The sequence below is a fragment of the Lepidochelys olivacea genome (assembly GCF_965140295.1).
Source record: "Lepidochelys olivacea isolate rLepOli2 genome assembly, chromosome: 1".
In the NCBI taxonomy this organism is placed as follows: Eukaryota; Metazoa; Chordata; order Testudines; family Cheloniidae; genus Lepidochelys; species Lepidochelys olivacea.
This window is the reverse complement of record NC_140411.1, coordinates 113,985,288-113,999,456: the sequence shown is the minus strand read 5'-3', so window position 1 is coordinate 113,999,456 and position 14,169 is coordinate 113,985,288. Positions and strand designations below refer to the sequence as shown.

At 45.5% G+C, this 14,169-nt stretch overlaps 1 protein-coding gene across 2 annotated transcripts in view; it reads left to right on the top strand.

Moving 5' to 3' along the window:
- Nucleotides 1–7,566, top strand: part of LOC311511714 (F-box only protein 36-like) — a 35,189-nt gene extending 27,623 nt beyond the window's left edge. For both annotated transcript variants that reach the window (XM_084612524.1, XM_084612525.1), the window contains exons 6-7: nt 2,379–2,551; nt 7,272–7,566. In XM_084612524.1, coding sequence (XP_084468650.1) covers nt 2,379–2,551; nt 7,272–7,457 — 359 coding nt within the window. In that variant the 3' untranslated portion in view covers nt 7,458–7,566. The remainder of the gene's footprint in view (nt 1–2,378; nt 2,552–7,271) is intronic.
- The last annotated feature ends 6,603 nt before the right edge of the window (nt 7,567–14,169 follow it).

The window sequence follows — 14,169 nt, the reverse complement described above, 5'->3', positions numbered from 1 at the left end:
ACGCCATTGTCTACGCTCTGCAAAAGCTATGCTCATATGTTTGGGGACGGTGTTTCCACCTGCAAACCGACCATGCTGCGCTACAGTGGCTTCATACCACCACGGGAAATAACAAAAAACTTATTTGGTGAAGTTTAGCTCTCCAAGATTTTAATTTCAACATACAACACATTTCAGGAGCTTCTAACAAAGTGGCTGATGCACTCTCCCGTGAAAGTTTCCCAGAATCAACTGGTCCAAATCGTCCTTAAGATGTGGGAAATATTGTTAGTCTTTATACAATTAGTAGTATATTTAGAGATGCATCTGTCTTATTAACTCTGTTTTCTCCTAGAGCTCCAGAAAGAAATCACAGCCAGTGTTTCACCCTATCTGTGATTTGGGGGGCGTGTCGTAAATATAAAGGGAAGGGTAACCACCTTTCTGTATACAGTGCTATAAAATCCCTCCTGGCCAGAGGCAAGGCCCTTTCACCTGTAAAGGGTTAAGAAGCTAAGGTAACCTCGCTGGCAACTGACCCAAAATGACCAATGCGGGGACAAGATACTTTCAAATCCGGAGAGCAGGCGGGAACAAAGGGTTCAGTCTATCTGTGTGATGCTTTTGCTGGGAACAAAAAATTAATCAGGTTCTTAAAAGAAGAATTTTAATTAAAAAAAAAGGTAAAAGAATCATCTCTGTAAAATCAGGATGGTAAATACCTTACAGGGTAATCAGATTCAAAACATAGATAATCCTTCTAGGCAAAACCTTAAGTTACAAAAAGACACAAAAACGGGAATATACATTCCCTCCAGCACAGCTTATTTTACCAGCCATTAAACAAAAGAAAATCTAACACATTTTCTAGCTAGATTACTTACTAACTTAACAGGAGTTGGAAGGCTTGTGTTTCTGATTTGTTCCCAGCAAAATCATCACACAGACAGAGAGAACCCTTTGTCCCTCCCCTCCTCCAGATTTGAAAGTATCTTGTCCCCTCATTGGTCATTTTGGGTCAGGTGCCAGCAAGGTTACCTTAGCTTCTTAACCCTTTACAGGTGAAAGGGTCTTGCCTCTGGCCAGAAGGGATTTTATAGCACTGTATACAGAAAGGTGGTTACCCTTCCCTTTATATTTATGACAACACTGCATAGTCTCCAGGACTCTAGAGCAACCCTAGAGTCCCTGGGCATTTACATCCCAGCAGTAAAGCAGAAGGCCTTCTGTCCTCACCAGTCCCAGGGATTTCAGGGGTTTGCCCCTCAAGCTCAGCAGCTGCCAAGGAAGAAGAGCAGAGGTTACAAAAGACACCCACCAGCATCCTCTGCCCCTGCAGCTTCTGGTTCATCAAGGCATCCTCCTCCAATACCTCATTTTGATGAGCTGGCCAGGAACAGACTGCCAGTTCTTAGAATGCCATCTTTTTCTTCCCTGATTTTTGCAAATCACCTGTCCCACTTCCATAGTGCTTGGGCCCACATCACAAGAGATCAGTAGGTTCTAAGCATGGTGGAAGTGGGATATACACTCCAATTTATTTCTAACCCCACCCTCCCATCCCATTTCCCTGTCCCTCTTCAGTGACCTGTCTCATGAGACTGTGTTGCTGCAAGAAATACAGTCACTTCCCCTTGTAGAAGCTATAGAGGTCCCTCCACTGTTCAGGGGGAAGGGGTTTTACTCCTAAAATTTCTTGATCCCAAAAGCAAAAGGGGGGTTTCAGGCCTATTTTAGATCTAAGGGAGTTAAACAAGTTTATGGGGGAGAAATTCAGGTGGGTTGGGGAGAAGATCCACAGACCCCAAAACAGGCCAGAACATTGACCTGCAGTGCAGCTCCCTGTGGTCACTTCTCCAGTCCATGGGTTAGAGCGGTGGCTGCAGCTCTTCTTTCCCATTTGCATGTGGGGTTGAGGCTACTGGATCAATATAAATAGGGATCCTGTGGCCCCCTTCCCAGGCTAGTCCCCGTAATAACTTGCCATCCCAGCCTGTGTGCAACTGGTGCAGAGACTTCTGTGGTACAGACAGCCTCTTTTATTCTCCCTTTTGTTACAGCTGCCCTCCCCACCACATATCCATGAGTTATCTCCCCCCTTGCCCCATGCAAACTATCAGCAAATCGTGTTGCTTCTTCCCTCCATAACATCTCTAAAAACTGCCCCCTCTCTTTCATCCCCTGCTGTTAATTGTAATCCTTTTTCTGCTAAATCACAGTCTCTTTCCTCCTAACAGGAGGGTGTACACATGCTCCTAGTGCTGGATCCTACGTCTAATTACAGTGTCTCACTGGGGACCTTGCATTTATGAACATGCCTTAAAATTACTCATTTCCAGAGAGCTGTTTACCTGCAGTTTATTTAGTATCTATTCTTTTCTTTTCTTCTTTTTACACAGAGCAAGTGCAGAATATCTTTGGTAACAAGATGCTGGAATACACGCTGAATTTGTGTCAGGGATGTTATGATTTCCTAGCTCGAATGCCTGATAACCTGATTCTGCACATCCTGTCATTTCTTAACACAGATGACATCAGACAGCTGTCAAAAACTTGCAAGAAGTTTCAGCAGGTAATTGTATAAGTGCTCACATATTACTACTGATGTTGCCATGAATTTGAAACAAACGGGGTCTTAAGGTTATGAAGGCTGGAGCTTTACATTATCATTTTATGACACAGGGGCACTGTGATCCATGGATCCATCACCACTGATTTCTGTGGTAACTAGAGATGGAACTAAGTAGGCGAATGCAGATCTGGATTTTGAACACTTTAGGGGGATCAGGATCTCCCCTCTCTAGTGGGAATTAGAATCTTGCTATGGACACAAATAGTCTAAAACCGTATTCTGCTTGGCCAATTGAACCTTTACGATGTCACAGCCATGCCTCCGAACACAAGAGCTGACGACCTGAATCCTAATCATCAAAAAGAAAATTCCTACAATTGTGATTTTAAAACATACGGACTTGGGGGTGGGGGAAGGAAAGGTGAAAACTGCTAGCTCTTTCTATTTCTTTTCTACCCTCATCTAATATAATGTGATTTATACCTGAACCCCTTTGAGGAAGCTTGACAACAGCAAAGGTAAGGTTTATTCCCCTCACTGTTTCACAGAACCCATTCTTCATTTCCCTTTCCCTCTGCATTTTCACCTCTCCCTCTCTCTCTCCCCTGGTGCATCCTGGGAATCGTAGTACCTGAACTCAAAGCTACTAGAATCACCTGGGAACAAACTTACAAACACAAACTGTGGTAGCTATTGGCACCTAGCTTGATACAACAATGGGCTAAGAGTTTCACTTTTAAAATGTAGCTGCATTCTCTCCCTGTACCTTTCCTACCAACCCTTTCTCCCGTCTGTCTTTGTTTTTTCCACCTCTCATAAGCTCTTTAGCAAATAAATGGGGAGCCTTAAATGAGTTCACCACTCAGGTTATCAACTTAAACTTTATCATGAAAGCTGCCTAGCCAAGCTGGAGAGCAGCAATTGGACTGATAGGAGAAGTTATGGTTTCTTTTGAAGTTCTGCTATGGGAAGCATGGGACAGGATCTCTATGTGTAGTAGAAATCTATTTCATGCTACAGAAATCTTTGAAAGTCAATTATCCAGAGGCAGTTCCAACACACTGCCAGAACTGAATGCTTGCTAGCTGGTCAAAGGGTCAAGATGTTTCAGTTCTTTTCCTATAGTATCTCATCGGACCTGCACTTTGGACATCTAACACTTGGCCTGGGATTTACTAGCTATATACACTGTACCTTTGTGTAGAAGTTAGCAGGATATCCTACTTTCTCAAACAAATCAAGGGCTGTTGACAGGGCATACGTAGGCCAAAAAATGTAATATCCCTTTTCTTTATCTAGATCCTCCTCACCCAGACAAGCTACCATAGCTAAGCAGCATGCCACAATATCTGCTAAAATACAATCTCTTTCTTCCCAGCTTGTAGGAGAAATAGCTGATTAGTTTAGTTATGTATGTGTATGCATGAAGAATTTATGGAGAGAAAACTAAGCAGAAGAGACACATTCTGCAGTTAGTTGTGAATATAGTAAATATAGTATGGTTCATGATCATTCCTACCTCTGCTGATGGCGAGTTCCATAGCGTAGGTCCTGTGTCTGTGAAGCTCTGTCTCCTCCACTAATCAACCTCGCTGTCCTGAAAGATAGTGGTATGGGAGGGAGAGGTATCTAGGGCCAGTCCTAAGACCTTTAGTTGCACTCTATAGTCAATGGGGAGCCAGTGCAGAGAGCAGAACACCAAGGTCGCGTGTTGGCAGCAATCTATGTTGTTAAGCAGATGGCAGGCTGCGTGTTACTTCTTCTCAATCCCTGTCAGTTTACTTCTCTCTTTAGTCATTGGCTCTTTCATCTAAAATTATCAACTGCATTAACCAATGTATGAGAGAAGTTACAACACACAAACAACATTTACTATTCCGGTGCAGCTCTGGCTTTGACACTGGGTAGCAGAAGACTAAAGTAAGCTACAGCTCTCAAATATGAAGCATGAAACCTTCTTCTAATACTACAGCTTTCGCTTCATCTTTGTGGTAGCATCCAGACATATTCAGGAATCAAATTACCAGGAATGTTTTCCTTTTTGCAATGAATATTTTACAGTACCCTGAGCAAGCCCAGTGAACACAGTGCCTTTGTTTAATGTGCATCATTTAGTCCTAATAAGCATCATGTCTCACATTAGTGATTTTAATTACTGAGAGATCAAGTCATTCAAACAGAACGTGTTCAAAGGAGAAGGTAGTGGGCCTGCTTGTGCTCTCAGTTACTAGCGTTTTGCAGAAATGTTACTTCGTTGACTTCAGTCTGAGTTACTCTGGATTACGACAGGGAGAGAGGAGAATCAGACCTAAGTGACCCAGATTTTCAAGTGTCCATTTAAGGTGTAATCAGCCTGTTTGTTAGAACTGGGTGCATGGGGGCCATCTGGCAGGCATGAGACCCTCCCCCACATGAGGGTGAATGGCCCTCTGTGCTGGTGCTTTTTTTGCAAGGCTTCAAGCTGAATGCTAGCTCTGTGCACACCCACATAGGGACCCCCAGCAAAGGGGGGGAGTTGGGGCATTGTGGGTGGGAGGAGGCATGACCAGACATCCCTGTGGCCTGCTGATTTTTCTGCTACCACAAGGCCCATAAGGACTATGGAAATGGGAGGTGCAAATATGAATAATCCTCAGACCTGCCCTAGTCTGTGCCGGGGCCAAGACAGCACCAACCAGCTCCCAAATAGGGAAGGCATAAGCTACATCTTCTCAGTCCCCACTCTGGCCCTGGCCCAGGGGCATTTCCCCTTCCTTTGGGTACATTTTGTAGAATAAGATGTTGTGGGGAGCAAGGGCTCCCTCAGCCCCCTCCAGATCCCACTGTTCATCATTTATACTGTCTCCCATCCCCAGTTAATAACACATGAGAGGTTATCTGAGTCATACAAATAAGCAAAAGTAAGATCCTCTCCTCTCCCTTAGGAGAGAGGGCACGCTGGGTGACACCAGCAAGGCAGAGGTGGCCTGTCTCTCAGGTGGTCTTTCTGGACTCAGCTCTATGTGCTTGGTCTATCAGGATCTATTGCCCGTTAGTGGGGCTATCTTCAGCCCCTCCTCTTGGGACGTACAGCTTTATAGTTGGCCTGTGCAGCTTCGGAAGCAGTGCAGCCTGTGACTGTCCTTGTTATCAGCAGTCTCCAAAGCTAAGCAGCCTTCTCCCTGTGGCAGGTTTTCCTTTTTAAGCTTCTCCCCTTTAGGCAGAATAAGTCTTGCAGGTGTGCCTCATTAGGGCTGAAGAGGCCCAGAAGAGCTCGTTAGTCTCTTCTCCCCCAGAGCAAGGGCATGTCCCTTCACAGATGTAAATAATTAAATGTAATAAAACTGGCATAAGTGGCAATTGCACCTTTTGGCATTCAGCAGATCTGCAAACCAGAAACATACGCACCAAGGAGATGAAGGTGTACGGAACTGTAGGAACAGGAACTAACAGGGGATGCAAGATAAAGCGGCTTCCCACGACAAGTTTAAACTTACGTCCACCACGTCACTCCCACAGGACAAATTCAGCTCTAGGATAAGCAAGTTCATCTTCTACTGATAGCATGATTTTGCTCTCACCCTGTTTTTACTGAGGAATTCCATTTACTTCAGTGGAGTTACTCTTGTTTCATCAGGATGGGAGATCAGAACCAGAGCCACTGGCTTCAATAGGTGTTGCAGTCACTTATTCCAGGGTTTGGTATGCACAGAATACCAAATCAGTGCAAATTCATTTGTTCTGCACACCCAGTGTTCCACATTGTCCCCTTTAGCGCCGCACACAGAACACGGGTGGAAGGAGGGGCAGTTGTCTCCTCTGGTCCCTGTGGAGGCCTCTGCCTGGGGTCTGGAACCTGCATGGGGAATGGAAACAGGATAGGCTGCGGGGAGAACACACATCAGCCCCCTTCCAGCCAAAGGGAAATTCCCTGGAGAAGACAATACAGGCTGTATTTTCTGCAGAGCCTTCTCCCAGTGGTTGCCAAAAGCAGCCAGCCATTGGAGTGTGCTGCCAGGGTCTGGAGCCGATGCAGCAGCATAGGGTCCCTGCACGAATGGCCTGACCTCCTCCTACTTATCTCCCAGGGTTAGAAGTGGGCCCAAATGCCTTTCCCATGGTGGGGCCAAGCTCCTGTCTTCCCTCCCACATAGGATGATGTAGCAGAGAAGAGGGGAATCACTGCAAGGGGATCCTCATGGAGGTTTCCTTCCTGAGCCTCCCTCCTACAGATTTATATTTGGGAGGGGTTTGACCCGGGACACTGAACCAAATTACATTACTTTGTTGCTTATGTTCATTTTCTGACCAACTTGTACCATCATTTAAATCACCACTGAAATTAGTCCCTGGTCTTGTTGTGAAATATTTTGCCAAACAAGGGTATTATTTAACCTGACATGTTGAAAAAGGTAGAAGAATTTGTATTGATATTAGCAGTCAAATCTCTTCTATACTTGTGCCACTTTTAACCAAAGGTCCCCCCTGACTGGCTTAAATAAAATAATGTAAAGGAAAAACAAACAAACAAAAACAACTAACCACCTACTATCCCCCACGCCCTCCCCCCCCCAAAAACCCAATTAGCTGTGAGGCGTCAGATTCTGAGGTCATTACACTACTTTAAATCTGGAGTAACTCCTGTGACTTGAGATTTACACCAATATGTTCTAAAATGAGATCAGACTATGGCCTAATGAAGTGTATATTGTGTAATAACCATTGCAAATATTCATTTTAGTTATGTAGCCGTGAAGAACTATGGGAAAGAGTTAGACGGCTACAAGATAAACACACTAATGAGCTGAAGATTATGAGGGTCCCAGTTTACAAGAAGCTAACATACTTCAATCAAAAGCCCAGTCAGAGAAGATGCAGAGAAGACAGACCACATTCTTTTAAATGTGATTGGCAATTATCAGACTAGACTGACAGACCACGCATCTTTTCTAATATTATGTTGCTATTGTGAATAAAACCCTATTGTGGAGATAAAGAGAATTATAATAAGTAAATATGAATTTTCTCTAGACATGTAAGAGATCACAGAGCTTTCCTTTCATAAGTTAAAACTGAAAGGGTACCATTAATTTGAAAACCCCATTCCTATCTAATTTTTTTTTTAAATCTTTATTACAAATACTTCATCAGAAAAAGATTAGTGATTTTTATACCTTTCTCTTTTTGTGCACGTAACATCATTTTTGTGTATAGTCAGTTTCACTGTTTTGTTGATGATTCACAGCTCTATTGGGACACTACTTAGCCAAATCTGAAAGCGAACCCTGGTGTAGCTCAGACACCTGCCTAAAGGAGTCTTTGAAAAAAATAAAGACATGACGGAATGACTTACAGCAATTTATTTTATTATGCAGAAAACTTAGGGTGTACTATTTAAAGGGTGCTGTATCAGAAAACTGAGTTGTTGAAGTTGCCAGTGTGAAGTTTTTGAAATTTAGTCAGTGTGCATTTAAAAATGCTTCAGGCCATGAACAGATTTTACTTAATGATCCTTTGCAGTCCACTTCATTCTGCCTTACAAAAAGTAGCTCCTAAGATGCACATATTCTTATTGCGGTTCACTACATACAGAAGGACTTACCCACTATAAAATATTGATGACTTGACCCACAAGTAATGTCTTCAGTGAAGAAAGGGTGCAACAGACAGAGATGGCTGTTGGTCATTAAAATGCTGAAAGTTCTTATTAAACACAGAGTATAACCTCTTGCAGCCTAACTGAATATTGAACTAAATTCAGCTGTGGTGTCAGTGGATGCAATACCATTGTTGTCAATGAAATTGCAAGATTGAGTCTGGGTTGTTGTGCAAAGCGAGTTAATATGGTAGAAATCAAAATTTTCACACCATTTGTACTCTGCATGAAGGCTGGCTGCACATCTGCATTAATTTGTGTGCTACCAGATTGCCTCATTCGAGGAAGTGCAGCAGGTTGCTAGGCAGACGAACACTCATTTTCAGCCTAAGTCAGCTGGTGTAGCATGAGCACACTGCTGTTGCGTGGCAACAGGCAAGCAGCTGTTCTTTCTGGCTAGTGTGAGTAGGGGCAGAGGCAGGTTCAGCCAGCAGAGTCTTTGCATAGCAATGGGAATGCTCCTGAAGATTTTAACAAGGGCCTACCGGGGAAAAAACAGTAATAATAAACCTTGGGGAGCTTATGCTTAAGAGAGGAGTTGATCAAGGACTGGGAAACTTATTTCATTTATTCTGCCATCTAAAGAAAAGCAGTTGCTCACAAATATAACCAAGTGGGGAGGCTAAATTTCTCAGAAAAAAATTAAGTCCATTTACTGTAGATATGTAGATTAAAAAATAAACAGAGCATATTGACACTGTATGAGCGTGCTCCTCTTGTGTCCTTTGAACAAAGGTGGAGGTGGGACAGGGGATGAAGCCTTTTCAGAAAACCTTGGGCTGTCCTTCCTCGTAAACATTTTTTGAAAATATCTGTGATTTTGGTGCAATCTGTTTCATTCCAATGCAAAAACCCTGGCGCCACAAAGCAGGCAGATCTGGACAGCTGATAGTTTCCCTGGTGCGACAGAGCTCTCAACTAGCACAGAACTGGTGTGGCCAGCCCCCAAACCACTTGATATGTGTCATGGGTAGGGAAGGGTTGTGGCTGATATGCTCAGTTGTCCTATGGCCACTTAGGGACTGTGCCCATCTTGTAGAAGTTAGAGCAGCTCCCGGCCTACACTGTGGGGACATGACTGCAGAGGCACCTTGAGACTCAAGAAGCTTGGTACAACAGAGCATGTCGGACACGTTCTTAAAGTATTTTTCTGAGTTGCAGGGCTAGTTACAGCACTGCCAACACTTGCAATTTTATTGTTGAGGCTTGTGCTCTTTGGTGTCTTTTTAAGCCTCAGCTCCTGGAGTAAAGGGATTACTTGAGCATCTCAACTTTTATTTAAAACAAAACAACAGGTTTTGACCCCTGTTGGCTGCAGAGAAAAGTTTGAAAGCATGCCCAGTGTATACCTTAGACGCTCAGAACCCAGGAGTCAAATAAAAAGAACTCCAAGTTTGTAATATTAAAAAAAAAAATCATTGGCCTAAAAGTTATCTTATGATTTGGGGGGGAGGGGGGCAACTCCTGACTGTGAATACTTGGGGCTGGCAATACTGAAGTTATCTCTGGGATCGCAGTATCGATACATGGGACAGACTCTATAAGAAGCAGATAACTCATCCCTTCAGCCCACCACTGAAAGCTCAGCTCACTCCCTGCCCAGGCTTTCTTTAAGTCAAGCGGGAAACTGCTCTCTTGTCAGCCTGGAAATAATTGTTATAGGTCTTCCCTGTGACCTCTCACAGCTGCTGGCCTTTACCAGGCCCCCCTCAGTTTGCCACAGGTTGGTCCTAGCTGGTGTTGCCAGAATCTGAGACCTCTTGGACGATGGACAGTGGGACTGGATAGACGCTGGGGTGCTTGCCCATGCGTGACGTTGCCCCTCCTCATGTCCTCTGTCATATGTTCTAGGAGGTGGAAGACCATCCAGTCCTCTATCTTTATTGCATACTTCAAACATGTTCAAACATGTTCTGCAGGCAGGTGCTCCTACGTGCACCTATCCCTTGATCCTCTAGAGCTTGACACCAGGACCCTGCCATCCAGCTGGTCCACTTCCAAGCCATGCCCAGTGAACATCTCATTGTGCTCCTGCTCCACCCTGTGTACTTCTTTGCCCTCAGTCTCAACCTGACACCAAGTGGAGGGATATCCTTCCAACTAAAGAGGACACGGATCCTGGTGGGCTAGCCTTTATTCAACTCTAGTCCCACATCCTACTGCAAATATAAGATGGTGGTTCCTGAATGGACCCATGAGCACAGGCTAGCACCTATCATGGACACCCCTCAATGCCTGCCCCTTTTGTGGTGAGAGGGATACTCTATCTCCAGTGTGCCAGGTTGCAGTCACTCTTCTTCTTCTCACCTTCTGCTGAGATTCTGGATGAAGTTCTCCCCACATATATTCCTGTAAACACACCCCATTTGTGGTCCCACAAAGCACGGATCTTTCTGGTCAACCTCCTCCTGGCACTAGTCATTGACAAGTCCAGGAGCAGGAAGCCTGACAGGGAGGTCCTCTATGCATGAGACCTTTTTCTGTCTCCTTGTCACTGGACACATCCGGGCAGACTTCCTCTAGGCTTCGTCCACTAACTCCTTGGGCTCCTTTGCTGACCAGTAGGTGTGTCCAGGGCCCCCTCCTTGGTGTCCCCACCCTGGTTTTAAACCTTTGACATGCATTCCTATTCCAGCTTTATAAGTTTTTGTCCCAAATAAAGAATGGTTACTTACCTTACAGTAACTCATTCTTTGAGGTGTGTTGTCCATAGGTATTCCACACTTGGTGTGTGGGTTCCATGCACTTGAGATCAGTTTTTTGGCCAGTACTGTCCAAGAGGGATGTACCTATGCCCTCAGTGCTCTCAGGCCCCCCCCACCAAAGGGCAGAGTGGGGACTACCCCCACTCAGTTCCTTTGCCAATTCAGCATCCAGGTGTTTTAGGATGCAGTAGTAGGAGGGATGGAGGGCAGGTCGCGGAATACATATAGACAACAAATGTCCAAAACACAGTTGGCAACGGGTTTAGTTGGGGGCTGAAGTAAAACTATGTCCCCATGTTTATCCCCCCCCCCTCTACCCCCCACTGTTCCTCAGACGTTCTTGTCAACTGCTGGAAATGGCCCACCTTGATTATCTACAAACTACCACAAACATCACCTTCAGCCCCCAACTAAAACCTCTCCAACGCATCTTCAAGGATCTACAACCTATCCTGAAGGACGACCCATCACTCTCACAGATCTTGGGAGACAGGCCAGTCCTTGCCTAGAGACAGCCCCGCAACCTGAAGCAAATACTCACCAACAACCACATACCACACAAGAGAACCACTAGCCCAGGAATCTATCCTATGGCCTGGCCGTGACTTATACCCCCGACTAAATCTTAGCTGGGGGGAGGCACTGTTGTGTGGGGAACCCAGGAGGGCCACTGCTGCTGCTCGGGAGGTGAGCCCCGGAAGCGACTGCTTGCGGGGCGGCCCGGCGCCAGCAGTACCAGGTGCGCAGGCTGCAGAGCAGCAGCTGCTCCGGCTGCCCCTGGTGCCGCCCACCTGCTGCTGCTCCAGCTGCCCCGGGACTGCTGCTGGCAGCCACTCAGCAATGGCTGCTCCAGCCACCCAGGACCACTGACCGGGGGGTCCCCAGAAGCAGCTGCACCGGCTCATGCAGCTGACTGCGGAGCTGCTCCAGCAGCGGCCAGTAGCTGTTCCCGGGGCCAGCTGCTTGGGGGCAGCTGCAGAAGTCACAGCGGTCACGGAAAGTCACAAAATCCATGACCTCTGTGACAGACACAGAGCCCTAATGATAAGAGCACTGACTCAGGGAAAGTGGTTACCACTCCATCTCCTCATGCTGTGAATCTCAGCATTGAGACTGTTGGTACCCTAAGCAGATGTTTTTTTAGGTAGTCAGTACCAGAATAGACTATGCCAAGGAGGTTGGTACCAAGGTTATTGGAACCAAAGCAGTAAGCCTCAGCATCAGTACTGAGTGCTCTGGAGACAGCACTGCAGAAACAGTAGTGGAGACTGCATGAAGGTGCTCCCTGGCTGGTACCGGTGTACAGAAACCATAATGTTTATGAGTGCCAGAGGGACTTAAGTCAGACCTCGTTCTACCCTTGTGAGAGGAGGCATGAGATCTATGGCCATGTCTACACTAGGGACCTTTCACTGGCACAGCTGTACTGATGCAGTTGTGCCACTGCAAGATCTCCCATGTAGCCGCTCTATGCCGATGGGAGAGAACTCTCCTGTCGACCTAATTAAACGGTCACCAACAAGCGGCGGTAGCTATGTCTCCTGCCAACAGCGCTGTCCACACTGGTGCTTCTGTCAGTGTAACTTATGTCGCTCGGGGGAGTCACACCCCTGAGTGACACTAACAAAAGTGAAAGTGTACACACAGACTATGTCTCTTCCTTTTTACAGGTTCCTCAGACAGCGCCTGTCCTACTCTTTAAAAGAGTGGTGCTGTGTTCTGCCCGTCATGGCTGAGAAGACTTAGAAGTGGCAGCAGAGGTGTGCTTCTCAGGAGCTGGGGCTGTGGAGGAGCTTGTGGCATTCACCATCACCAGAGCACTTCTGGGAGCAGAGTGTTCAGACCCAGGCAGATCTTGTTTACCCTGGTCTGAGGTTGGCCTTATATATTTGTCTACGAGTAAAGCTTTAAATGAGCCTCCCTCGCTTTTCAGGTTCTTTTAGAAAAAGACAGATAAACGAAGCGTTTGTCAGTAATATGCTCCCACCCAAACAGAATCTAGTATGCCTGTTGTTGAGGGGGGGTAAGCCACCTCTCCCAAAAGGCAATATTTGAACCCTGGTGATTTTTGCTCAGCCATAAGGACTGCAGCCTAACTAAAAGACAGAGATAAAACTATCTGGAATGGAAACCTAATAAAAAACTGTTTCTAAACTATACTACATCTATACTGAACAGCTAACTATCTATGGTGATATCAGTTTTGTAATCGCAAGTGAACAACAGACAAGTACACTGCTCTTGGTTTTGCCTCGCAGTCACAGGCAGTGAAAAGGAACTGAGGTTAGCTCAGTACCACACCAAGCTATATGATCTCAGGAAGGGGAACACAAGCACATTCAGGGTCCATGTGTGGCCCCAACAGGTGCTGCTGGCCAAAAGATTCTGAACACAACTGCACGGGACACATGGCATCAAGTCTGGATAGTATATGGACAACATATCTTGAAGAAGAACCACCTGCATTCTGGATCTTGTGGCCTGTCCCACATCCAAGGGGGTTGGCCTTTAGTCTTATGGGCTCTGGTCACCACCTCCTATAATTCAAAGAGGCTGGAAATATTTGGTCTCATCTGGGCCCTGATCCTACAAAGACTTGTGGTTTACCTACATATAAAGATGCACCTAAATGACTAACTTGGTTTGAATTGACACCTCTCCTTATTTTGGTGTAAATTTGTGTGTGTACAGTTATGACAAGATCACTTCACCTCCCTTGGATTCTAGGCATCTGTTTGCCTCAGTTTCCCTACCCTGATCAACTCACTGTCTCCCTCATACGTTCCAGCAACCCAGAGCTATTGGGTCACTGAGGTGATATGCCCTCTGGCTAAGTCATTCCAGTACATTCTTTTCAGAGTTAACGAAGAGTCCAGCAAAACTGTGGAGAACTGCCTAGCATTTTCTGACACTGATCTGGCTCTACTGTAGCCAGTATTCCTGCTCCCTGCAAGTCTCTCCCTTCACGCTACATAGGCTCCCATAATAGGAAGCTCCATTCTTGGGATACTGGTCACCTGACCCAAACACCAGCCCAAGCCCAGCATAGGTGGGATAGAGCCCAACTCAGCCCATCCTGTGATTACAGTCTTATTTAAGATTAAGAGTGTCCTACTTCAAAGTAGTTTAAGTCGGTAAAAAATGCTTAATCCTCTTGCATATAAAACATCTTATATGTAAACTTAATATTAAAACTCTTCAATTATATTTTTAATCTGCCTTTTAATACTAATAAGTTGTATACTATCTTTCTTAATACCTTTGGTGTACTAGGCAAA